We start from the raw sequence: 26,469 nt of genomic DNA, 5'->3' as shown, positions 1-26,469 counted from the left end.
TATTTTGACATTAAATTTTCTAATGATGAAAAGGAGCTCAGTACTTAAAATCATGGAAAGTAGCCAAGCATGGTGGCATAGGCCTTTACATCAAACACTTGGGAAGGAGAGGCAGTCAGATTTCTGTGAGTTCAAGGCCAGCCATATCTACATAGCAAGTACCAGCCAAGTGAAGGGCTCCATAGTGAGACTCTATCTTAAAAACAAAAACAAAACTAAACAAGCAAACACAGTAAAGTATGAGGGAAAAGCCAAATATAATCATACGACTTAGGTACAACCAAGGCTAATCTCTAGGGTTTGCCTTCCAGACATTTCTCTGCCCCCTGTACAGATTTTGGCTCCTTTGTGGCAGCAGGAAGCCTACCTTAGGCAGCCTGGTCTCCACTGTTATCAGCACACACTCATTTCACAAATATTTACCTGGCTTGATAGCACCTTGGGTGGAGTCATGTGCTCCTGCAACCTGGAAGCAGATGCAGCCATGAGTACCCACAGACGTGCTAATAGTCACATGTCAGCGTCAGGGCTCTAAAGGGAAGGCCTGGGAAGGTCAAGGAGGACACAACTACCCACAGGGAGCCAGGGAATTCCACATGCAAAGGCCCTGAAACCAGAGTACATGTGGTGAGCCCACAGTACTGAGAGAAATGCAGTGGGTCCCTAGGGAAGACTGGGAAGGGCCGAGAGGCAGCTGTGACTCCTCATGTGGTGACTAGGGTTCTGGTCCAGACTGGGACTCTCTCTCTCTCTCTCTCTCTCTCTCTCTCTCTCTCTCTCTCTGTGTGTGTGTGGGGGGGGGGGCTGTGTGTCTGTGTGTCTGTGTGGCTGCCTGCAGAGGCCAAATGAGGGTGTGGGAGCCTTCAGAGCTGAGTTGCAGCAAGTTGTGAGCTCCCTGATGTGGAATTTCACATCTCTGGAATGTGAATTTTGAGCTCTTTGAAAGAAGCAGCAAACACCTTAACCACTGGGCCATCTCTTCAGCCCCAACTTTAATTTTGAGACAGCTTTTCACTGAATCTGGAGCTTTAAGACTAGGTTCCTGGGATCCCCTGTCTTCATCTCCCACATACCTCCATGGCTAGAGGGTTACAGATGCCCCTGCCATGCCTGACATTTACAGTGGGAATCAAAAGCCAGGTTCTCATGTTTGCATGGTAAGCAGGGTACCGACTGAGCCATCTCCCCAGCCCCCTTTTCTTTGTTTACAAGATTCATCTCACTATGTTGCCCAGGCTGGTCTTAAACTCCTGGACTCAAGCAATCCTCCTGCCTCCGTCACACACGTAACTTCGATGACAGGTGCCCATTGCTGCACCTGGTGAACATGATTGTTATTTAAGCTCTGCCGAGAAAGGGCTTCAGGTCTTTTTGAATGAAGAAATGTCCCCATCCAGTGGCCGACGAACTTCCCACATGCTTACAAGCTTACTTATTAAATGCAGGCTTCCAACTTTCAGATTCCTCTGCTCACCATGTCCTGGCTAGCTCACCGTGTCCTGGCTAGCTCACCGCGTCCTGGCTAGCCTCTTCTATTCTAGCAGCAATCTCTGCTCCACCTCCCTTATTCCTGTGACTGATCTCGTGGTCACCTTGGCAGGCATTGTTTAGAATCCCTTAGGAAGCAAACCTTTGGAAGGTGTGTCTAAGAAGCTGCTTCCATAGAGGAGTAACTGAGGGGGATCCCTGGTGCTCCCTGGCTGGCCAGCCAAGCCAGACTGGCCAGTTCCAGGCCAGCGAGAGGCCCTGTGCTATAAAATAAGTTCAACAGCACCCAAGGGAAGAGATTGGCACACACATGCACACGAATGCACACAGTTGAACACACACACATGCACACTGTCGCATATGAACATACACACACAATGCCACCCTATGGAATAAAAACTACTATTATTGTTATTACCATCTTTCATACCAAAGTATGTAAATGGGTCTTTAAAAGGCCAAAACCACACAGTCAGTCAGGAGTGGTTTCAGACAGGAGACTGACTCTAAGCTTTCCCATGTGACTTGGGGAACACCTAAGAATCCTGTGGGCTCACAGAGACAATAAGACAGCCACCTAAAGGGGTGGAATCCTCAATGAGAGCTAACAGTTAAACAGGGAAGCTGAGAGAGGCTCGTGACCCTCCTTTGAGGCAACACGTTGGGCTGTCGCCCTCTGCTGGGGAACTAGGGTAACAACATGTCTTCACTAGGCGTTCCTTGAGGCTGAACTACTAGGGTAACCAATGAGTCCTACCTAGGGTACAAAGGACAGGTTCTCAGAGTAAATAAAACCTAGAAGCCTGTCAGAGTGGGGCTAGAAAGGCCATCTGGTACCTAGTGTGAGGATCTGGATTCGATGGCCCATGCTCTGGCTTGGCAAGTGTGGTGGTTTGAAAGAAAATGGCCCCCAAAAGGAGTGGCACTAACAGGAGGTGTGGCCTTGTTGGCGTGGGTGTGGTCTTGTTGAAGGAAGTGTGTCACTGTGGAGGCGGGCTTTGAGGGCTCCTGTATGCTTAAGTTACATCCACTGTCTCAGACCACTTCCTGTTGCCTGCAAGCCAAGATGTAGGCTACTTGGATACTTCTCCAGCACCCTGTCTGCCTGCACACTGCCTGTCCCATCATGATGATAATGAACTAAGCCTCTAGAAATGTAAGCCACCCCAATTAAATGCTTCTCCTTCATAAGAGTTGCCACAGTCACGGTGTCTCTTCACAGCAGTAGAAACCCGAAGACAGCAAGCCAAGGCCCAGAGAGCCTTGGTACAGGGAACGAGCAAGGGTAAGCATCTGGTATGGAACACATCTAGAAGATGGAATCTCCCCCACAAAAGGCTTCAAAGCTTGGCATTTGAGAGAGACTCTTGAGCAGGCAGAATGAATGGGGAACTGGTTGATGGGGTTTTTGGTGGTTAAGTAGGTGAGTTGGCTCTGCCCCAGTAGGGTACAGGATGCAGGCAAGCTCTGTGATCTCCTTCAGTCGCCAGTTCTGAGCATGTGCAATGGGGGACCTGTGTGGTGGCTGTGTCATGAGACCACATTGCTGGGAAGTAGGAGGGACCGCCACTGGCAGCTAAGTTAGTATAGAACATCTCACTTGTTATGTTAACTTTCTGTTTCCAATAATATATTTATTATCTCACAGCTCTTGGGTCAGAAATCTGGGTGGATTCAGTCTCTGTTCTGGGTCACTCAAAGCCAAAATCAAAATGTCAGAAGACCTGGGGTCCTCTGATGTCTGGAGATGGCATGCCTCCCAGCCCATTCAGGCTTTTGGAAGAATTCAGTTCCTTGCAGTTACTGAGACGAGACCCTCTTTTCCTTGCTGGCTGTCAGTTGGAGGATATACTCAAGTTCTGGAAGCTTCCCACATTCCATGGTTTCTGGCTCCTTTCATCTTTAAAACTAGCTACAGAAGCTGGTTGCCTGCAATTCCCCTTCAGATCCCCCTCTAGATCCAGCTACTGAAAGGCTGGTCTGGTATGTGTGTGTGTAGATCAGATGACAACTTCAGGCATTATTGTTCACACACACACACACACACACACACACACACACACACACACTTTATATATATATAATGTTTCTCAGTGGCCCAAAGCTCACCAACTAGGCTAAGCTAGCTGGCCAGTGAGCCTCAGGGATCCACAGCTAGGATTGCAAGCATGTGCAACCATGCCTGGCTTTTTACATGGGGATAATCTCAGGCCCTCATGCTAACAAGGCAAGCAAGCACTTCACCTCAGAGCTATATCCCCAGTCCTTGAAAGTACCCCCGCCCCAGACTCCTATGACTCAATCCCACTTGGATAAACCAGGACTATCCACAGATTAATAGTGCATCATATGTATATACTACACTTTGTCACAGAGTAGAGGGTAGTAACAGATCCATGAATCTTCTCTATGCTGAAAATGTCAGTGTGGCTGGAACCCTGTTCTGACTGACCCTGGTTGTCAATTTGACATACCCAGAAAGAGGGAACCTCTACTTAAAATGCCCCCCCCCCCCTCAGATCAGCCTGTGGACATGTCTTTGGGGCATTTTCTTGAGTGCTGGTTGATGTGAGAGGGCTCAGCCCTCTCTGGGTGGTATCAACCCTGGGCAGATAGGCCTGGATCATTTAAAAAGGCTATTCAAACATGAGCCTAGGAGCAAGTCAGTGAGCAGCACTCCTCCATGGCTTCTGATTCAGTTCCTGCCTCCAGGTTCCTGCCCTGACTTCCGTCAGTGATGAACCGGAACTGTAAGACAAATAAACCTTTCTTCCCCCAAGGTGTTTTTGGTCAGTGTTCATCTGACCAGAAGCAAACTAGAAAAGGATTAGATTCTCAGCTCCCACATGAAAAGTGTCTGGAAGCCCAGGACTCCAGGATGTGTAGATAGGAGGAGCCATGAGGTGGCTGCCAGTCAGTCTGTCCAATGCGGTGAGAGACACTGTCTGGAAAGTTAAAGCAAGGAGTGGTGAGGATACCTGCCGTGTGACACTATTCCTGGGGAGATTTGAACAAGTGTCTACGCACCTCAGACAGTTAACTAACGACAGACCAAAATATAGACACCACCAAAGTCCAACTTGGTGAACCACTGAGTTTTATTGGGGTCACTTACAGGAATATGGGGGAGGGGTCGCTTATAGAAATGTGGGTGAGGGGTCACTTACAGAAGCAGAAACAACCCAAAGACAGCTGCATCACCAAGGCCTACCCCAGCATGGGTGACAGCTCACAAAAGCTGGGAACCTAGAGCACTCTGCACAGCCTGCAGGTAGTTTAATAGGTTGAAATGTCCTTTTTGAATACCCTTTCTGGGTATCTCTCCTTCTTCCAGGAAGCTCAACATATCTCTCTCTCTCTCTCTCTCTCTCTCTCTCTCTCTCTCTCTCTCTCTCTCTCTCGGCAAGCCTTACTGCTTACATAAGCTTGGGGAAGGAGGGACCTAGTGCATCTGCTTAGTTCCCGGAACTTCCTGAATGATGCCTTTAAGTTGTTGAGTTCCCTAGCTTAAACAGCTTCCCAGCAGGATAGAATGTTTCACCTCTCCTTAGAACAGTGGTTCTCAACCTGTGGGTTACAACCTCTTTGGGAAGGGTGTGTCAAATGACCCTTTCACCTAAGACCATCAGAAAGCACAGATATTTGCATTCCAATTCATAACAGTAGCAAATACAGTTATGAAGTAGCAACAAGAACAGTTTTATGGTTGGGGGTCCTCACAACATGAGGAACTGTATTAGAGGGTCACAGCATTAGGACGGTCGAGAACCACTCCCTTAAATGAACATTCTGTTGTTTTAACATCTGGTGTCTCAAGTACCTTCCCTCCAAGAAGTTTTACCTTGGTGTAAGCTACAGCACACCACCCAGTATTGATCCCAGCCTCCACACTCGTGCACAACTGTACATACATGCACAGATACATACACACACGCGCACACACAGATGAGGACTGATGAGGATCCAGCAAGGAAGTTCCATGTCATCCCCTTCTGGCAGCCCATGAGCAGCAAGTATCAAGGATGTTGCGATTTTCATTTCCCCGACCCTGACTGTTCTCTATCTCAGTCCTCAGACATCGACAACCACCATGCGCTCATCGAATTCAACGAGGCCGAGGGCAGCTTTGTCCTTCAAGACTTTAACTCCCGCAACGGTACATTTGTCAACGAGTGCCACATCCAGAACGTGGCGGTGAAGCTGATCCCTGGGGACATTCTGCGGTTTGGCTCTATGGGGCTGACCTATGAGCTGGTCATTGAGAGCCCGCCCCAGGTGAGCCCAGCCTCCGCGTGGGCGGGGATGGGGAGGAGGAGGCGCGTGCAGTCCTGTTCTCTGGTACAGCCACCGGGAGCACTCGGCAACCCCATGCCAACCACATGTAGCATAGCAACGAGACTCCACCCAGGCCCAGTTCTGGTGCCTCCCGGGGGCTTTGGGGAGGAAGGCGTGTCAGCGCCCCCTGATGGGCACTTCCTTGAATTACATGAGATGTTCAGGAGAGGCTGGAAGCAGCTGGGTGTTTTGAGAACACAGGGATGGGCTCCTCCCTTCCAGGCTGCTCCGCTCTGCTGCATCTCTCAGACCCAACACGGATCCTCTGTAGGACAGGGTCTTTTCCTCAGTACCTGACACTGAGAGGGTATTATCTATAAATCCATGGCTAAGAAGGTGATGGACACATGCCAGGTGTTGTTTTGGCCCAGATCAGAAATGAGTCTGAGGTCACATCCTAAATAATAATCTTATTTCAAGTGAATGAGAACTCAAAAACTCACGCAGCCACAGTCCTCAGGGAGCTGTCAGTTATCAGGCTTGGCCACAAGTACCCTTACCCACTGAGCCATCTACCCAGTCTGGCACTGTTGTCTAAAAACCACGCTTCACCATGGTGAAATTGATCTACAATGAGCTATATGCGCTTTGAGGGTGGGATTGGTGGTTTGGATATGTGAGCACTCCTGTAAAATTATGGCTACAACCACAACAGGCCGTGAACGTCACCACCAGACCCCTCATGGTGTGGAGGTCATTTGCCTGACATCTGCCATCAGCAGCTCCGCGCAAGTGTGGGTTACTCAATATGAACTTCACCTAGCTGTTGTGTGGACTCCTCAATAGAATCAAGTAAATTCTGAGTCAGCCCTCACACAGTCTGCTTTCTAAATGCTTCCTTCCCCTGTGTGAAGCCTGTGACATTCCTGACTCCTTTGATTGTCTGATTTGATTTTTTTTTTCTAAAATTGTGGTAAAATACATTTGACATTCATGGGAGTAAGTCCACTTGCTTTACGTCCATTCTCTCTGTTTTGCATCCAATCATAGAACCAGCTTGCAGAACTGAAACTCCATGCCCCTCACATATTAACACCCCCTCCCCATGCACACACCCCCAGTCACTCAGACCACCATTATGCCTCTGATTCTGTAAAAAGCAACTGCCTGGTATGTGTTAGTTGCTTGTCTTGTTGTAAAATACCTGGCGCAAACAGGATTTATTTTGGCTCACAGGTCAAGGGTACACAGTCCATGACGGTGATGGGAGAATAGACAGCTGGTCACATGGCACCCATGGTCAGGAAGCAGAGAGAGGTGAATGCTGGTGCTCAGCTCGATTTCTACTTTTTATGCAGTCCATGGGTGGCACCGCCACATTCAGTGTGTCTTCCCACCTCACTTAAGTACTCTAGATAACACCTCACAGACCAGGGGTGTGTCTCCTAGTGTAAGCAGAGATTTTCTTTGGGACCTCCAGCCAGCTCTCAAATAACCACACAGAAACTTAACATTAATTATAAATGCTCGGCTGACAGCTTAGGCTTGTTACTAACTAGCTCTCACAACTTAAATTAACCCATAGTTCTTGTCTATGCCCTGCCACGTGGCGGTGTCACAAGTCCCTCCTAACCTTTTCCTGCCTGGCTGTTGGCCAGTCAGCTCTTTACAATGAGAGTAGTACATATTCACAGTGTACAGAGAATTGTTCCACAGCATCCTAGGTTCTCTTTCACGGGATGAATGATGGGCTAGGTGGCTTGGCTACTTTCTGTGAATTCACTTCCTGTTTGTCTGTAGGCCTGTGGGCTACAAAAATAAACAAACAAAAAGGACCGAGGGATGTGGTATAAGCATCTCATGACTCTCATCTGACATTTGAGGGACCTTCTGTTTGTTGTGTCTTACATTTGATGCTCAGGCTAGCCTTGAACACATTATGTAGCCAAGGATGTCTTTACATTTATGATCCTCCTTCCTCTACTTGTCAAGTGCTGGGGTCACAGGTGTGCACCACCACATGTGGTTTATGTGGCACTAGGCACCCAGGGCTTAATTCATGCTAAAGTAGCACTCCATTAACTGAGCCACATTCCCAGTTAACTTTCTGGGCTTCTGTTTCTAATTTCTGCCAAGCAGATCCATGTAAGTCATGGGCTCTTTTTCTCCTTTGGGGTTTCTGTAGATGCAAAAAGACCCCCGTGCTGGTATAGCTAAGGCCTACAAGGACTCAGCTTTCCCAGCTTTCTGTCGCGCCTCCCCACCCCCGTGTGTGTGTGTGTGTGTGTGTGTGTGTGTGTGTGTGTGTGTACACCATGGTAGAGGTCAGAGGACAATCTCAGGTGTTGTTTCTTGCCTTCTACTTGCTTGAGACAGGATCTCTTATACATCACTGTGTACACCAGGCTAATTGGCCCATGGACTTCAGAGAAATCCTGTTTCCACACTCTCTCTCACCTTTGGAGTGCTGGGATTACAGATGCACAATATCACATCAGGCTTCACACGGGTTCTAGGGATATGAACTGGGGTCCTCAAACTTGCATGCAGCAAACACGTTACCCACCAAGCCATCTCCCTAGCCCCCAGGTTTCCTCTCAGTCCTGGCCAGATCTCCTGGGCTCTGTCTAGGAGGACTTGACCAGAATCCAGTGCACTCTGGTGATGTGAGAGCTCAAACCACACCCCTCACCACATCCCTACCACATCCCCGAGCCTGCAGCAGCCTGTGCTGACAGGGCTGACATGGCACGGGATAGAAAGGGACGCCTCTATGATGGAAGCAAACACCCTCGAGTCACAGGCTTCCTCTTCTGCCGAGGCTTCTGCCCAGAGCGCTGCTCCAGTCCCCGGCGACCCTGGTCGTTCTCTTCCTTCCTTGGTTGATAATGACGGTGGTTCGGGTAGCCAGTGTTAAGGAGTGGTAAACACCAGGAAAAGGACCGGGCACTTCATGGACATTCTCTCATTCAATTTTTGCGATGCAGGTAGTCACTGCTAATAGCTGAGGCTCGAAGTCACACACTCACCACTTGTCAAGAGAAAAAGGACAAAAAGCTGGACCCAGTTTTGCTTAATGATAAATCCTGTCCCCTTAACCAGAGGGGACAGGCCAGCAAACTCCTGTCTCCAAGCGTGAGAAATGTGTCCCCCTCCCTACTCCGGGATAAGAGCACCGGAAGTATATTTTACAACTTTGCAAGTCCCAACATTAGGCCAGCATGGCCCACACCTGACCAAGAGAACAGTTAGTATAACCCTAGCGTAAGCCCCCTCTCCTCCCTTCCTCATTGGCTGAGGGAGCAGGTGGGTGCACCCACACGTCACCTGGGCCTGGGCTTGTCCTTTGCTGCCTACATTTGTCTATTTCATTTTTTTAAAATGATTTTTATTTTATTTTATTTGTGTGTGTGTGTGTGTGTGTGTGTGTGTGTGTGTGTGTGTGTGTGCTCACATGAGTGTAGTTGCCTGCCAAGGCCAGAAAGAGGCAGATACCTTGGAGCTGGAGTTACAGGTGGCTGTGGTTCTGGGAACCGAACCCTGGTCCTCCACAGAAGCAGCACTCTCTGAGCCCCCTCCAGCCCCTGTCTCTTTCTTAACCAAAGATGGTGTGTGGGTCCATAGCTACATTTTATAGTCGGCTGACTTTAAAGCTTGTCCAGCTCACAGTTTTGTCACATCTGTAGGCAAGCCTGGCTGTTGATAATTTTACTCTCTCATTTTTTGTTGTTTTGTTCGTTTGTTTGTGTTTTGCCACGGGGTCTCCCTATGTAGTCCTGGAACTCTCTATATAGACCAGGCCAGCCTCGAACTCACAGAGATCCGCCTGCCTCTGCCTCCCGAGTGCTAGGATTACAGGTGTGCGCCACCACCACATCCAGCCTTTACTCTCAGTTTTTAGTTCATATTGGCAGGCAATTAGACAAGCTGAGTCTGGGTGAGGGTCTAGTTGTTTCCTGTTTGTCTGCATTTGGCCTAAGGTGGCTCAAGGCACTTTTTAAAAAGGACCATTATTTTATTTCTTGCACTGAGCAAAGCAGTGGCCAACATCTGTGTTTATAAATGAAATTTATTGCAGTGGTCCTCTACCTGTGGGTTGCAACCCCTTTGCAGGGCCAAAGGACCCTTTCACAGGGGTTACCTCAAACCATAGGAAAACACAGAAATTCATATTATGATTCATAACAGTAGCAAAATTACAGTTGTAAAGTAGCAAGGAACATAGTTTTATTTGGGGACAGCACAACATAAGGAACTGTATTCAAGGGCTGAAGCATTAGGAAGGTTGCGAACTACTGTTTTATTGGGACAAGGTCTTGCCTGTTCATGTGGGTGCTGACTTTGTTTACTTTCCTGATCCATGGCAAAGGGAAAAATACTTACGACCTGCCTTGCTATGTGTTTACCAACCTCCACCAGCCATGCTCTGCCAGGCTTCCTCTTGCTTCACTCAGTTTTTCAAAGAAGAATTTAAAAACAGGCAGAGAGAGAAGGAGGGATTCATGCATGCTGAGCCCTGCTGTTTGCCAAGGTCTGTGCCAGTTAATAATTTACTCTGCTAACTGAGAAATGAGAAAAAGAAAAACAGACTTTGAGCACTCTTTCCACTGTTTCTTTAAAACAGCAACTGTGGGTATGCATATGCAAATGTGATCATTTGCATACATCACAATCTAACCCCATTGAGGTAACTGGTAAAACCCTGGATCGTTAATATTCAATGCTTGAACACTGGCGTGTTATAAAGGCACTCATTCCTTGGTCTGGAAAGTTTTCTTGAGAACTTTGGAATGTTTCTATGGTATAACTTCTAAAGCAAGAAAGTGGGTTTGTGCTCTGTAGCTGTCAATAGCTCAGCGTTTCTCAACATGTGGGTCCTGACCCCATCGGAAAATACAGATGTTTACATTACAATTCATAACAGTAGGAAAATTCAAAAAAGGTATGAAGTAGCAACGAGAGTAATTTTATGGTTGGTCGGGGGATGTCACCACAACACGAGGAACTGTATTAAAGGGTTGGAACTTCGTTAGAAAGGTTGAGAACCACAGCTGTGCCTGGCAGTGGGATTTGCAGCTGTAGCTGGCAGTGGGGTTTGCAGCTGTAGCTGAAGGTGGTGTTCGCAGTTGTAGCTGGAAATGAGTTTTGTGGCTGTAGCTGGCTGTGGGGTTTACAGCTGTGGCTGGGAGTAGGGTTGGTGGCTGTAGCTGAAGGGCCTTTTATTTCCCATTTCTCTAATTTTTCACTACCTGTCTTAGTCTATGTCTATTCTCCTCTGAGCCACTGTTTTACTTTGAAGTTTCTTGCGTGATTGCAGCATGGAGGGTTCTATTTGAGCCTGTCAGAACTTGTAGAGCGCCTTTGATTGTAGGCACATAGTAGCATTTGTATAAAGTATCAGTGAGTTTATTGTCCAGGAAATTTTATTGTTATCAGGTGTCAGGAACCCAGATCAAATGGAGCAAAACCAAACAAAACCTTGTGACTGTAAAGCATCTGCTTCAGGCCTGGCTGGATCCAGGTGCTCAGATGATGCTCTGAACCGGTCTCCTCCAGTTTCAACAGCTCACTATCTCAGGCAGACCCTGCACTGGGCTCACCTGGAGTGAGGTCTCCGCCAGCAGCTACAGCACCAGGTTTTTCATTGATTTGTCTTAGGTTATGTGCCTATCTGCAACGTCTCACTGATGCCAGAGGCATGCTCTGATTGGCCGAGTCCTCTCATAGGTATTTTGTTAGCACGGAGGGGATGAGCTCTGCAGGGATTGATTACATGGACTCGGAACTGGGGGGTGGGGAGGGCCGAGAAGACAGTGCCGCCTGACAAGCAGAATTTGGTCTTCGATTTCTCTACATTTTTCTTGTGGGCAAGCATGTGGGGGGTGCACCCGTGTGCATGTGGAAGCCTTAGGTTGATGTCAGAAATCATCCTCAGTGGCGCTTTCTCCTTATTCATTGAAGCAAGGTCTCTCAATCAAACCCAGAGCTCACCGAGGTCAACTCTCAGTAGCCAGCTACTCTACCTTCCAAGGCTAGAGTTACAGTGGGCCACCATGCCCACCCAGCATTTACATGGGTTCTGGGAATTCAGACTCCAGTCCTTACACTGTGTGGCAAGTGCTTTGACTTCAGCCATCTCCCCGGCCTGAAGAAGTGAGTTTGGTCCCCAGCATTGACATATAAAAGCGGGGTGTGGAGGCCAGCCTGGATAGCCGAACCGATGAGCATTAGGTTCAGCGAGAGACTCTGTTTCAAAACAAGAGGAGTAGGGTAATTGTAAAGGACACCTGATGTTGAACTCTGGCCTCTGTGTGTGTACACTCACAAACACACGAACAGGCATGGACACACATGTGAGCACCATACACACGTGAAAAACTGAAGAAATAAAAGAGCAAGTGTGTGCATTTGTACACCACACAAATGCATAGAATTGAGAGAAGGAAAGGTATCTTTCCCATAGAAAGATTCAGGTACAGCCCAGCCCTGCCCAGAAGATGGGCTGAAGGACCCACCATGGGAAGACATGGATGCTCCAATAAGAAGCTGAGCAGAGCGTTCCTATCAGGATCCAGAGATGAAAAGGGCAATAATCCACTTTCTCCACTGGAAAAGTCTTCTCCAAGGAGGATGCCGAAGGAAGCAGGTGCCTAGCCGGAGGCTCCCATCCAGGCGCCATCTATCCCAAGGAGGTGGTGTTTGCAGAAGGCCATGGCGTCTGCAACAGGATGGAGTGACAGGACTGGAGGGCTGGTGGAAACGATCAGGACCAACGTCGTCCTCAGCCCACCCTGTGCTTTCCACCACACTGAGATTGACAGCTTCTGGGGGAATCTGCTGATGCATATGGAATCCTGGGGCCAAGGCCTATTATATCAAAGGAAAGTTCCAGAGACCAGAAAGGGAGGGCCTGGGACAGTTGACAGCCTCAGGCAAGGCGTGGTATCTGTCTGCAGACCATACAGATGACATCAGGCTGGGATTGGGGGACCAGAGAGAGAGTACAGAGCCCTGGGGATCATCTCCTAGCTTCTTGTCTTTTCTGTGGTCACATGCTTAACCCAGCTGCCCCTACACGACTGCTTTAATCTACCTCTCTCAGATGGCAGTGGTGCCCATGTTCACTGAGTCTGAACTGAGGTAAAGGCTACAGATAGGGATGATCATTTACAAAAGTATAGGGCTTTTTCTATCTGATTTTTTTTTCTCATTTAGTGGACTGACCTGGAAGGGAATTCATACTTGAAAGGGAAGGGAGAGGCTTCAACCTGAAGACTTACAAAGATGAGAAAACACGATAAGCCAGATGCAGGGAGAAGAGGGCCAAAAGAAAGGTTTTGAGAATAAGCAAAACCAAAGGCGTTCACTTTTTTAAGCTCTAAAGTTTAAAGATAAAATTTGGCACCTCTGGGTTATGCGAAGTATAATCTTGGTGTCTCAGATTGCAAGTCCTACCATAATGTTTCCTGGAGGGGTGGAGTTTAGAGTTATTACCCCATTGGAAATTATGGACCCACCCCAGGAAGGCTGTTTGCCCAGGTACTAAACAGCACCCCCTGCTGGCCTAGTGTGGACTCTGCACTTTCAGGGTCCAGCCTACCTGGCAGCCTACCTGACTTGTTGCTGAGGAGCACATGCTGGCAGGAGGGTGGGGTTGGGGGTGGGGGTTGTACTCCACCCTCGGCCTCCCTGCATGTCCCTCCAGCTCAGGCCCACCTGAGATTGGTCTTGTAGCTTAAAGATCTAAAAAAAGGAAGGAAAAAAAAAAAAAAAAAAAACAGCCTGGGGCTATCTCAGTTGATAAAGTATTTGCTTTGCAAACGTGAAGAACCGAATCCCAGCCCTGTGTGGTGGCACACGCACTCAAGAGGCTGAGGCGGGTAGCCTGTGAGTTTGAAACCAGCCTGGTCTACGTAAGGAGTTCTAGGACAGCCAAGGCTACATAGAGAGTCAAGTGATCCCATCAAAACAAAACAAAAAAACAACTGAATTTGATCCTCAGGGTGGCAAGTTTGCAATCCCGGCTCTGAGGAGATAGAGAGGAGACAGGTCATTTCCTGGGGCTCACAAGCCAAATAGCCTGGCCTCCTCTGAAGATCCAGGCCAGGCCAATGAGAAACTGTATCAAAAAAAAAAAAAAAAAAAAAAAAGAACTAAGTGAATGGGTCCTGAGGAACAACACCCAAAGTTGTCTTCTGGCACACACACACACACACACACACACACACACACACACACACACACACATACGTGCACACACACACACACACACACACACACGTGCACACACACACACACACACACACACACACACACACACACACTCGCGCGCCTACGCACACACACTAGCCTTATTTTGACATAGTTTTGAATTTACAGAGAGGTTGTCATGGTACCAGAGTTCTAATAACACTGCTTCCAGTTGCCCCGCCCCCAATAACTATACAAACAAAGAGAGGGTCCACTCGGTTTCATTCCTCTAACTGCACCTCGGGGCCTGCATCCCAGCCAGGACCTAAGCTGCATTCAGCCACCACACCCCTTACTATATGACATTTTCTCATCTCTCATTGGTGGGCCTGAGCAGTCCTGGCCAGGCATCCTGGAGACTGTCCCCTAGTCCAAAAGCACCAGGGTCAAGGCTTTTAAAGCCCTGACCCACCAAGGTGAAATGTCCTCATTGCCCGATTCTCTCAAGGGCACCCATGGTCTGCTGACTCCCATGGGTGTCTCCTTCTCACTGATGAGGACAGTGCCTGCCAGCTTTTTCTGTGGTGGAGTCAGTTTCTCCTGAGAAGCAAGTAGCAAGTCACTAGTCATAGCTCAGCCTCCGTGGGGACCTATGTACTACAGAGGAACATCCCACAGGGAATTCCTGTTCAGAGATTTCCACCTACCTGAGTTCCTCTGAAAGGAAGCCTCCTCCTCTCCCCCGGCTGTTTATTTTACTCCATTGTATATAGCAGGACAGGTGTCTATTTTATTCTTTGCTTTACAATTGGCTGTCATTTATTTTGATGGAGAGGGTGTGTGGCTTCAGAACATGTGAGGGTATGGGTGGAAGCCAGATCTTAATCCTTAGAATCTTTGATCTTAATCCTTAGAATGCTGACTCCCTTATTTTGAGACAGGGTGTCTCACTAGCCTGGAACTCACTGGCTGGGCTAGACTGGCTGGGTAGGGAGTCCCAGGGACCCTTCCATCTCCACTTTCTCGGTGCTAGGATTGCAGGTGTGAGCCAGCACATCTGGCTTTTTATATGGATGTTAGGGTTGAACTCATGCTCTTGTGTTTCCACACAGCAAGCCTTTTACCAACTGAGCCATCTCCCCAGCCCCTGTGTCTTTCTGTCACTCAAACTGGTCTAGCCTTGGTCATTGGGTGTTTCTCTCAGGTGGGGTGCTTGTCCCTGCAACACACCTAAACTGTTTTCGCAGCTCCTCTTGTTTCGTCCCTCAGTGTGTCTCTGTTTTCTGCTATTGCAAGCTGCCCGGGGCTCAGCGTGTCTTCTCCCTGCCCCCGCCCCAGAACCAGCCAGAACCCTCTTGCTTACACCACTCTGTTTGGCCAAGTTTGAGTCCAGGTGGGCCAGCAGACACCATCAGTGAGTGCCAGGCAGGATGCCAGGTGCCGGGCTCAGCCAGCAGTCTGTCAGTCAGTGCTTAATCAGTAGCTCTGGGGAAAAGTGAAGCCTGCATGGGTAGCATGGAAGTTACTGGTAGACTGAACAGCGTGTCCCTTACAAGCAGTAGTTACACAGACGCTTGCTATTGTGACTCCTGGATGGCACCAAGCCTCAGCAACCGTTACCATGGGTTTTTGGCTGAGCACTCAGATCCCTACCCCAGCTCATGGTGACAATAGACACATAAGTAAGTCTGTAACCTAAATCTTGGCGGGATCCATGCTTACGTTTATGAGTAATACAAAAGTGAAGTGAGATGGGACCAGGGAGGGGACCTCACATGTCCGCCAACAACCCTAACTCTTAATGGACATCTCTGCTGAATCTGATACTGGCTTCCATACAGTGGAGGAACATGTCGTGGCTGCAAATATGACACTCTTCCTCTGTGTTGTTGAAGTTTTATCTGTCACTGTCTTGGGGGTGGGGCAGAGTGTGAGTGGGTGTGGTATGTGCATGTGTGCACAGGTGCACTCACTCATGTGTGCACAGGTGCACTCACTCATGTGTGCACAGGTGCACTCACTCATGTGTACAGGTGCACTCATTCATGTGTACAGGTGCACTCACTCATGTGTACAGGTGCACTCATTCATGTGTACAGGTGCACTCATTCATGTGTACAGGTGCACTCACTCATGTGTACAGGTGCACTCACTCATGTGTACAGGTGCACTCACTCATGTGTACAGGTGCACTCACTCATGTGTACAGGTGCACTCACTCATGTGTACAGGTGCACTCACTCATGTGTACAGGTGCACTCACTCATGTGTGTACAGGTGCACTCACTCATGTGTGCACAGGTGCACTCATTCATGTGTGTACAGGTGCACTCACTCATGTGTGTACAGGTGCACTCACTCATGTGCGGAGGCCAGATGCTGACATTGGGTGTCTTCCTCCATCACTGTCGACCTTAGACAGGGTCATTCCCTGCAGCTGGGTCTCACTGTTTCAACCAGACTGACTGCCCAGTGAGCTGTGGGGATCTGTAAGGCCAAAACAGCAAGGTTCAGTATGAAACCCTGTCTCAAAAAATAATTAAGATAGAGATGCAATTGAGGAAGCCGACCTCTGACCTCCATGCACATTCACACAGGAAAACTCTCTCTCTCTCTCTCTCTCTCTCTCTCTCTCTCTCTCTCTCTCTCTCTGACACACACACACACACACACACACACACACACACACACACACACGTAGAGAGAGACACAGAGACAGAGACAGAGAGAGAGAGAGAGGCTGTGAGATCCAGAGCCCTAACTAATGTTCCCTGAGCCTGGGTGACTCATCCAAGGGCTGCTGTGGGAATAGGTGAGCCCAGAGCAGCAGACCACAGCCCTGTTGCCGTCATCATCGAATGACAAGGCACGGGGGAGAAGCCTCATTACAAGTTCTGCGTCAGCCCCACACTACGTGGACTCTCCTGAGAGGACAGATCCTAACGTCTCTCCTGGGGGAAAGGCTCTTGCCAGCATCTCCACTGATGGCCATGGACACCTTCATTGGGTCCCAGATATGAGGTGTCTAGAAAGCACCTGCCGGAACTAGATGTTCGGGAGGTTGAGGATGAAGGTGGATGAGGCAGCGTCCCACACCAACCCCTGAGTTCTCAGCCTTGGGACCTATAGAGGGACCACAGTGTGGATGGAAGAATTGTCTGGGTCGTGGTGGGGGGGGGGTCTCTGGAGCTGACCTGACTCTCAGTGACCTGCTCACTCTTCTTTCCATGCCCCTGTTTACACCCAGCATGACACACCTAGTACCCATTTTAGGTGCTACAGATAAAGGGGTGAGAGAGAAGGGGAGGTCCTAGTCCCCGAAGGCTGATATCCCATCAGTTCAGCAGCTCCCTGCTGTATCAATGGCTTGGGAGAGGAGAGGGCACTGAGATGGATCATTGCAGGTGTGGTGTGTATTAGAATAGTTTACCAACACCGTGGACAGTCAGAGACACAACAAGATGACCTGGACTCTAAGGAGAGTTCAGGCCCCAGAACCAGAGACTGACAGCATGGTGGGGGCTCTGAAGAGAGGAATCAAGCCCACGTGGCAAAAAAACGAAGTCTCTTTTTACACATTCCTGAAGATGGGAAGGTTTCATAGCACACACCTGCAGCCAGGCTCTCTGGTTCCTAGGCAGGAAGCAGAGTGCATGTACCCCTTTGATGTAAACTCACTTCTGGGTGAGAGACCTTGGCCCCTGGGAGTCTGTTAGGTGTCTGTCAGTGTCCGTGAGAAGAAGGAGACCTGCATGTGTCGAGACCTGAGCAGCAGCTGGATTCTCACATCATATTTTTACAACATGATCTTGCCCGGCCTCAGGGTCATTGACATCAATGCATTAAATGAACCAATACATGGGGATCTCTTGGCAGAGTATGATGGTGACTTAGGCTTCCATGGCTAGGTCACTGTCCTGAACTTGAGGAGCATGCAAGAAGGTTTCCTGGAGAGAGTGACTCGCCAGCTGAGTCATAGGACAAGCGATGCTGGACCTGAACGCCACTTCCTCTGAGCCTCCTGTCTGCCCTACAGGTCTCCTGCCCATGGATGAGGGGCCCAGCACCTTGGCCAAGGCCGCAGCCACCTCTGCCCACACAGCAGCCACACCAGTCATCCTCGCCACCCCACATGCCCTTCCACCAGGGCATCCAGCCAACAACAGTGCATAGAAGTTGGTCACAGGGTTGCCCCAGGCCCACCATGGCCCCGCCTGGCCCTCACCAGAGGCCCATGAGTGCCAGCGGGAAGATGTTTTCCTTTATGATGGACCCCAAATCCCCTGTAATCAAGCAAGGTATGTACCGGGCTCTGGGGGATGCTTCTGGCAAGGGTAAAGCCATGGATATCGATAGATTGGTCTTGTTTTTCACTTTTCTCGGACTCTAAAACTGGACCATAACTGGTTGTAAAAAGCATAACTGTAGGCAGGCAAAAGGGCTGGGTAGGTAAAGGGGCCTGCCACCAAGTCTGACAACCTGAATTTGACTCCCAGAACCCACAAGGTGGAAGGAGAGAGCTAACTCCTGCAAGTTGTCCTCTGACATCCTCACACATGCTATGGGGCACAAGGTCATGTACATGCAGATGCACACAGAGTGAAAAATAAACGAAATGGGGCAGGGGCTGGCGAGATGGCTCAGCGGGTAAGAGCACTGGCTACACTTCCAAAGGTCCTGAGTTCAATTCCTGGCAACCACGTGGTAGCTCACAATCATCTATAATGAGATCTGGTGCCCTCTTCTGGCATGCAGGCAAAACACTGTATACCTAATAGATAAATAAATCTTTAAGATAAATACATAAAATATAAAAAAAAAAACAACATGATTACTCAAATAAAGAGGGAAGGCTGGGGATGTAATCAGCAGAGTGTTTGCTTAGTATGCATGAAGGCTTTGAAACCTTGCATTGCACAAAACCAGACATGGTAACTTATAGAGGGTCAAAAGATTAAGGCCATCCCTAGGTTACATGGTGCATCAAGGCTAGCCTGGACTACATGAGAACCTTCTTAAATAAATAAAGCTGAGCGTGGTGGCGCACACCTTTTATCACAACTCAGGATGCAAAAACAGACAGATCTCTGTGAGTTCGAGGCCAGCCTGGTCTACCTAGTGTGTGCCTACATAAGAAAACAGTTAGGAACCAGCTGTGTTCTTGTAACAGCTGGATCCTCCTTCAAGGTCCTGTTTGCCTCCCAGACTGCCCCAGAGCCCCAGTCCACACTGCCGTTCCCTGTACAGTTCACTGACACAGAGTTTAGGGGGATCTACCCGATTCCTTTTGTTGTAGATGAGCAGGAATGTTGGTAACAGAAACCCCGATTGCCCTGGTAAGTTGTGAAAATGTGTTAGTACAGTGCAGGTGAGAAGAAAGTGAAGTTTATTAAAGGAAGTGCTTTCCCCAGAGGGTAGCTACATCCGCTGTAGTCTAATGTACCATTTTCTATAATGTTATCTCTTATCTCCAGGACTGCCCCCTCACAGCTCTGTAGGGCCGGAAACACACAGCCTTGGGATAAGAGCAGGACACTACCCACTCTTAATCCCAACCCCTTCTCAAAAGTTTCAGGGTACTTGGATATAGGACATTCTGTCCATTCCTGTCTCTTGGCCACAGCAGCCCTAGCAACAGAGCAGATCGGTCCCCAGGCTTCCTCCAGGTGGCTTGATTGAGGTATCATTCTTTGCCTTCCCTGCCTCAACTCCACAGCCCATTTTTTGGTGCTCTCCACTTCTGCTTCTGACTTTGATCATGACCTTTCGCCTAGTCACCCTTCTCCATCACTAAAATTATAATTACCACTGTGAAATGTTGGGACTTGGGAGTAAGCAAATGGACATCGCCCTCAACATCACTATCATCAAATGAGTCACCCAGGTTCTGGAAGCAGCCTGTCATCCCCCAACATTTGGACTCAAACATACAGAGTGGGTCCCACTTGGAAAGCATAAGCAAGATGATTGCAGGTTCAGTGTCTGCTTGAGCTACAGTGTAGGTTCAAGGCCACTCTGGGTAACTTAGCAGGATCCTGCCTCCAAATAAAAAAGAGGAGGCCCGGGTGTACAGTTCAATAGATGAAGGTCTGTGAGGCCCTGACCTCCACCTTGAGTGCTAACAACAGAAAGAATTTTGCAGAGAGTTTTCACCTAATTCTATCTGTAATGTTCTGTTTAGGTCTGCATTTGATTTGATGTACATGGATGTTTTGCCAGTGCGTATGCCTGGGTAGCAAATGAGTGCTGTGCCTGAGGAGGCCAGAAGAGGGTTAGAAGGTACCAGACGCCCTGGAACTGGAGTAAGAAATGGTTCTGAGCTGCCATGTGGGGGCTGGGACTTGAACCTTGGTCTGCAGCAAAAGCAGATAGTGTTCTTAACTGCTGAGCCATCTCTCCAGCCCCAAAAATTTATTTTAAAAAAGCATTAGGGAGCTGAAGAGATGGCTCAGGGGGTGCTGGGCACTGGCCGCTCTTGCAGAGGACTGGAGTTCAGTTCCCAGCACCTATATCAGGTGGCTCATAACCATATATAACTCCAGCTCCAGAGGATACAATATCTCTGGCCTCCTCAGATACCTGCACTCAAAGGCATATACCCACATGCAGACACACATGCCTACATATAGTTAAAAATAATAAATGCATATTTATTATTTTTATATAATATATAATATTCAAAGCATTGGGCATGGTGACTCGTGTCTGTAAGTCCAACACTTGGGATGCTGAGGCAGGAGGATTGCCATGTGTTCAAGGCCAGCCTGGGCTACAGAGTGCATTTCAAGGCCCAGTTTGGTCCCAGAGCCAGCCCTACTCTACATCTTATTTATTTGTCTCATAATAGCCCTCTGTGATAGAGACTGTTAAAGTCACTGAATTATATATGTGGACACAAACGCAGAGGGAGGGTTAATGACCCACTCACAGTCACCAGGTCTTTATGCAGCGGAGAAGAATGCATCAGTGATTGACAGGCCACATAGTGATGAAGAAGAGAGGTGAGGTAGATCCTTTCATGGCCAGTCAGACTGCTTCCTTCCACAGAGATGTCATTGCCTCTCAGCATACACACTGCTCTATGCTTTTAAAGTCAGAAAAGGGCTGGAGAGATGGCTCAGAGGTTAAGAGCACTGACTGCTCTTGCAAAGGTCTTGAGTTCAATTCCCAGCAACCACATGATGGTTCACAACCATCTGTAATGAGATCTGGTGCCCTCTTCTAGCCTGCAGGGATACATGGAGACAGAACACTGAATATATAATAAATAAATAAATCTTTTAAAATAATAATAATAAAGTCAGAGAAGTGACTGGGAAGATGGCTTGGTGGGTAAAGAGCCTGCTGCCAAAGCATGAAAACCTGAGTTCAGGTCCCCAGAACCCATGAAAAGCAGGGTAGTGCACATCTGTAATCCCCGCAATGGAGAGGCAGAGACAGAAGGATTTCTGGAACTCCATGGCAGCCAGAATACCCCAAACAGTGAGCTCCATGTTCAGGGAGACCCTGTCTCAAAAAATAAGATGGAGGGAGGTAGAAATATGCCCAATGTTGACCTCTGACCTTCATATGCATCTGTACACATGTGCACACTCACCCTCCCACAGACATGTCCACAGGAACACACAGGCATACACACAAACACAAAGTTTAAAAAATAATAAAGATTGGGCATGGTGGTACATGCCTTTAATCCCGGCACTCAGAAGGCAGAGGCAGGAGGATCTCTGTGAGTTTGAGGCCAGCCTGGTCTACAGAGAGAGTTCCAGGACAGCCAGAGATACATAGTGAGACCCTGTTTGACTAACAATAATTTAACAACAACAACGCCAGAGAAAATGTAAACCACAGAGCAAGGTGTAGGGCTTACGCATATAACCGCAGCATTCAGAAGGCTGAGGCCGGAAGACTGCAGAGAATTTGGAGCCCCGCTGCACTACGTGGTGAGTTTGGGGCAGCTTGGGTTATATAACAAGGGCCCTTCTCAAAGAGTGAAAAGTGATGTGACTCTCAGGGGGAACCATGATGACAGCTCAGTGTATGGGGCCCCTCTAAGCTTGGGAGCCCACTGTGCTTTGTTCTCTGTGGATGTCACACAGTGTGGGCCAGCGCCATGGAAATGTCAGAGCAATGCGTGGTCGAGGGACTCTCCGGGACGATGCCTCCCACCGAGATCTTCATGGACCAGGACTTAGGCCAGCAAGACAAGGTGAGGGGGCATTGGGGGTTGGGGGACACAGTGCTCTAACAGTCAGAGACCACAGATAACTTGTCACTTTTTCCTCTCTGTGTCCTGTATCCAAGGAACCACTTCTTCTTTAATAGACAGTTGTGTCCACAGTTTATTGAGCACCTGCTGTGAGCCAGGCTGAGCCCCTAATGACATCATCAGCCAAAGCTTGAAAGCAAAAACAGAAGCCTGGAGAGGCATGGCTCAGCTGATAGAGGGCTTGCTACCAGGCACAAGGTCCTGGCTTTGGTCCCCAACAGGCCATAAGCCAGGCAGGTAATGCACATCTGTAATCCCAGCACTCAGAGGTGGCACCAAGAGGGTGAGAGGCTCGAGGTCATCCTGAGCTACATAATAAGCTCCAGGCCAGCCTGGGCTACGTGAGACCCTGCCTCTAAACAAAGCAGCAACAACAAAACACAGCCCAACAATGCCTCCCTTTCCTTACAGACCAGGCCTGAGCTCCAGGAGTTCTTGCATGTGGGAAACAGGAAACTGGGATTCCTTAGGATCACAGCCTTAGAGAGTTGTAGCTAGGACCAGGAGACAGGTCAGAGGTTGGTGTCCTGAGGCCAGACTGGGAGGCACTGTGGTAAGATGAGAAGCCACCTTGTCTGTCACCCTGCAGCAAGCCACCCCCAAATCTAGTGGCTGAAAGCAGCCATCGCCCTTCCCGGTCTCCTATTACTTGCATAATGGTCCTCCGCCAGTTCCTTGCCGCTTACACACAACTGCAGTCAGTGCAGAGTACTGCGGGGCTGGTGGGCTCGGGTGGTAGCAACTGTAGGTCTGGGTCCTCCACCACGTGGGGGAAATGGCGACCTCTCTGCATGCATCCTGTCCCCAGCACAGCAGCCCCCAGGTCTCCAGGGTGCCAGGGCAGACACCATGGTACCTTGACAGCTTACTCAGAGCTCTCTCCCTCTGTCCCACTTCCACTGCCTTCTGTCTGTCCACTCAGCCTGCTCAGAGCTCACTTGCTGTATCACTTCCACTGCTTTCTATCTGTCCACTGGGGTCACAAGCTAGCTGAGACTCGGTGGACGGTAGAAATACCACTCAGTGACAAAAGCCACAAAGTAGCTGTCGCCGTGTTTAATCCACCAGGTTGTTAAGCTGGGAATAAAATAAAAACAATGATTTTTGCTACTTTGAGCATTTATGCCCTGATTTCCCAAGGCACCTACCTTCAAGAACAAGTGACAGATGACAAATAGGTGGGAAGTGTGCACTAGCCAATCTTACGGGACAGTTGAAAGGCTAGCAAGCTTCGGGCGTGGCTGGATCTAGGCTCTTCAGTGACGGCACTGGGAAACTCGCTGGAGCCTGTTCTACTCTGTTCTTGCAGTTTGTCATTCTCCAGCAGGCTGGCTTCCTGTGCTGGATAGGATAGCCATGGGCAAGCCCAAGCCTCGCAACTTAAAGTCCATGATCCAAAGTGAAGCAGGACTCCCACCATCATCTTAAAATCCACACACAGGAGCTCTGAGAAAATGTGGTTGGCCAGCCTGGGTCACAGGGACATGAGGAGGAGGGACAGGGAGTAGGTACTTGATTGACATTCAATACTACCAAGACCACGTGGGAAGATTGGGTGACACTCCTTAATGAGCGCATAGGGACCTCACCAGAAAGATAGACACCATTGCTGGACACCATACCCAAAGGTTTGCTTATATCTAGGGTCCAGTGCAGAACCTGGCACACAGTAGGTGCCCAGTAAATGTTTTGCCATGACTAATGGCCAAGCATATTATATGCTGAGTGTAGAGGCCCTGAGTGTCTCACTTTGGATGAAGCAGGGGCTCCCCAGGAACACAGAGTCTGTTAGAAGCTGCAACATAAGCATTCACAAGAACCCAGAGCAAAGCACATGGGAGTAGCTGGCAACACCAACAGGCTCTGTCATGCCTGTGACATCATCTGTCCCCCAGGTATGTTCTGTTTTTCTGGTCTTTCTGACATTCCCAGGGGTTCAGGGTACCGTCTCTCACTTTGGGGAAACAGAGAAAATTCTTTGGTCACTGTTTTCCTCGCGAGATGGTGCCAACCGTCTCCACATTCCAGAGTTTTCACAAGCTGCCAGGCATTCAGCATTCTGTTTTCAGACTCAGTTCCCTGAATACATTTTCATGGAGGCTTCCGGAGGAAGCAGAGAATTCTAGAAGAGAGGAAAAGAAAAAAAATGACCCCTCCATAATACATAAAAAGTATTAAGTTAATGCCCTTGTTACAGTTAGAATGTGTTGATATTGAATGCCATTCTAATTACCTTTGCTGGGCCTCCGACATCCTGGACGGGAGCGAGCCTCAGGAGGGAATGCACAGAATGATTATAAAGAAACTTCTTGCCCACTGACATTCCCGGGGAGTTGTGGTTTATCGTGTGAAAGTATTATTTTCTGGGTAAAGGAAGTTTCTGTGCCTCAGAGGCTCCATTATAAGCACCGAGGCACAAGTGTGTGGTTCTAACCCAACTCTACTCTCTCTGGGGCCTTCCAAGAGATGCAGTCTGTAAATGTCTCCTTGCCCTTCCGCCTATCCACCCAGCCACCCCCGTATTCCCCAGAGTGACACCCTGTTTCCTCCATATTGTAGAAACAGGCCAAGCTTACCACCCACCCCCACCCTTGGTAAGCCTCCCTCTTGTCCCCACACAGGATGAGATCATTATGCTGCTGGGGAGAGAGGTCAATCGGCTCTCTGATTTTGAAATGGAGTCCAAATACAAAGACGCAGTAATAATGAACCTGCAGGGAGAGGTGGCCGAGCTGAGTCAAAGGCTGTCAGAGACAGCTGCTGTTGCTGCCGCTGCCACCGCTGCCAGGCAGGGCGACAGGTGCGTCCACAAGTTCCAGGGCCTGGATGAAGACAATGATCTCAGGCAGAAGGAGATTGAGAGTATGAAGAGCCAGGTAGGACTCGGGAACTAGTCTATCAGAGCCTAGAGTCCCCACCGTCAGAGTAGAGCCCAGGGGTACGGATGCGGGGAGCTGGAAGAGGGGCATCTGGGGCATCATGGAGGGCAAGGGGCAGAAGGCCACCAGGGCCCCTGCTTCCCAGTACAGCATGCGTTGAGCCCTGGGGAACATTCTTTCGATCCGCCACAGTCCCCTGACACACCCCACAAAGAGACTGTGGTGGTTCCGGAGACGCTCAGGAGCTGCCTGGAGCTTGCACAGCTCACTGCCAGTGCCAGAGCATTGCAGACTCTGATCTGCTCTGCCTCGTGGACCCCACACCCCTTGCCCAGCTTCTCATTTCTACCCCAAAGCCTGGTTTTCCTGACTTAATGACTGCCCATCACACCCATCCTGCCCCAGTCTGAAAGAGCCAGTTAGCCCACAAGTGAGGATCCCCAGCTCGTCCAACTCCAACACCCCCTCAAACCCTGAAGGTGGCCCCTGGCTCCCAACCAGCAGAGCCGTCAAATGGAAACTCCCCACTTGGAAGGTCTCCAGGAACCAGGCACCGTCCATTCTCTGGGAACTAGATCCAAATTCTTGTTTTATAATAACAGCAATTGGGCTGAGGAGATGGCTCAGCTGTTAAAGTGTTTGCTGAGCAAGCATAAGGACCCGAGTTCGATCCCCAAGCCCGTGTAAAAAAGCAAGGCAAGCAGTGTGGGTGGGGAACTCTTACAAGGCCCTACCCTTAGATGAAGAGCTACAGGCAATCAATGGAGTGGTCAACCAGAAACACATGTGCCTGTGAACAACACTAAATGGACTTAGCAGGATGTGTGTGTGTGTGTGTGTTTATTTAACAATAATTTACAGTACGTACACACACACACACACACACACACACACACACACACACATATATATATATATATACACATACATACATCGATGTAACAATAATAATTAAAGATGAGGTACCCATGAATTTGAGGGGGAGTGGGATGCGGGAGGAGTTGGAGGAGGAGAGAAGAGGTGGAAACGGTGTAAATACAGTACTCATGTATGAAATTCTTTAAAAATTCTAGTTAAAAATATTTAAAAGAAGCAAGGCATACCGGCCCACAATTGTAACGCCAGCACAGGTGAGGTAAAGACAGGCCATGGGGCTCTCCAGTCAGCCAGTCTATCCAAAGAGGCAAGCCCCAGGTCCCAGTCAGAAGCCCTCTCTCAAAAAATGTGGTCAATGGCTCCCAAAAAATAAGGCCCGAGGCTGACCACTGACCTCCACATGCACATGTGTACCCACACACGTGAACATGCCAGCATACATATGCCTACATACACACCTGCATGCATACAATACATTTAAAAGAAATAATG

At 49.0% G+C, this 26,469-nt stretch overlaps 1 protein-coding gene across 1 annotated transcript in view; it reads left to right on the top strand.

The window, feature by feature from the left end:
- Fhad1 (forkhead associated phosphopeptide binding domain 1) overlaps window positions 1–26,469 on the top strand; it is a 100,542-nt gene that overhangs the window by 5,298 nt on the left and 68,775 nt on the right. The window contains exons 2-5 of the mRNA XM_036178632.1: window positions 5,557–5,763; window positions 17,990–18,251; window positions 22,053–22,162; window positions 24,844–25,098. Coding sequence (XP_036034525.1) covers window positions 5,557–5,763; window positions 17,990–18,251; window positions 22,053–22,162; window positions 24,844–25,098 — 834 coding nt within the window. The remainder of the gene's footprint in view (window positions 1–5,556; window positions 5,764–17,989; window positions 18,252–22,052; window positions 22,163–24,843; window positions 25,099–26,469) is intronic.

Source organism: Onychomys torridus, chromosome 2, assembly GCF_903995425.1.
Source record: "Onychomys torridus chromosome 2, mOncTor1.1, whole genome shotgun sequence".
In the NCBI taxonomy this organism is placed as follows: Eukaryota; Metazoa; Chordata; class Mammalia; order Rodentia; family Cricetidae; genus Onychomys; species Onychomys torridus.
This window is presented reverse-complemented; position numbering and strand designations above follow the sequence as displayed.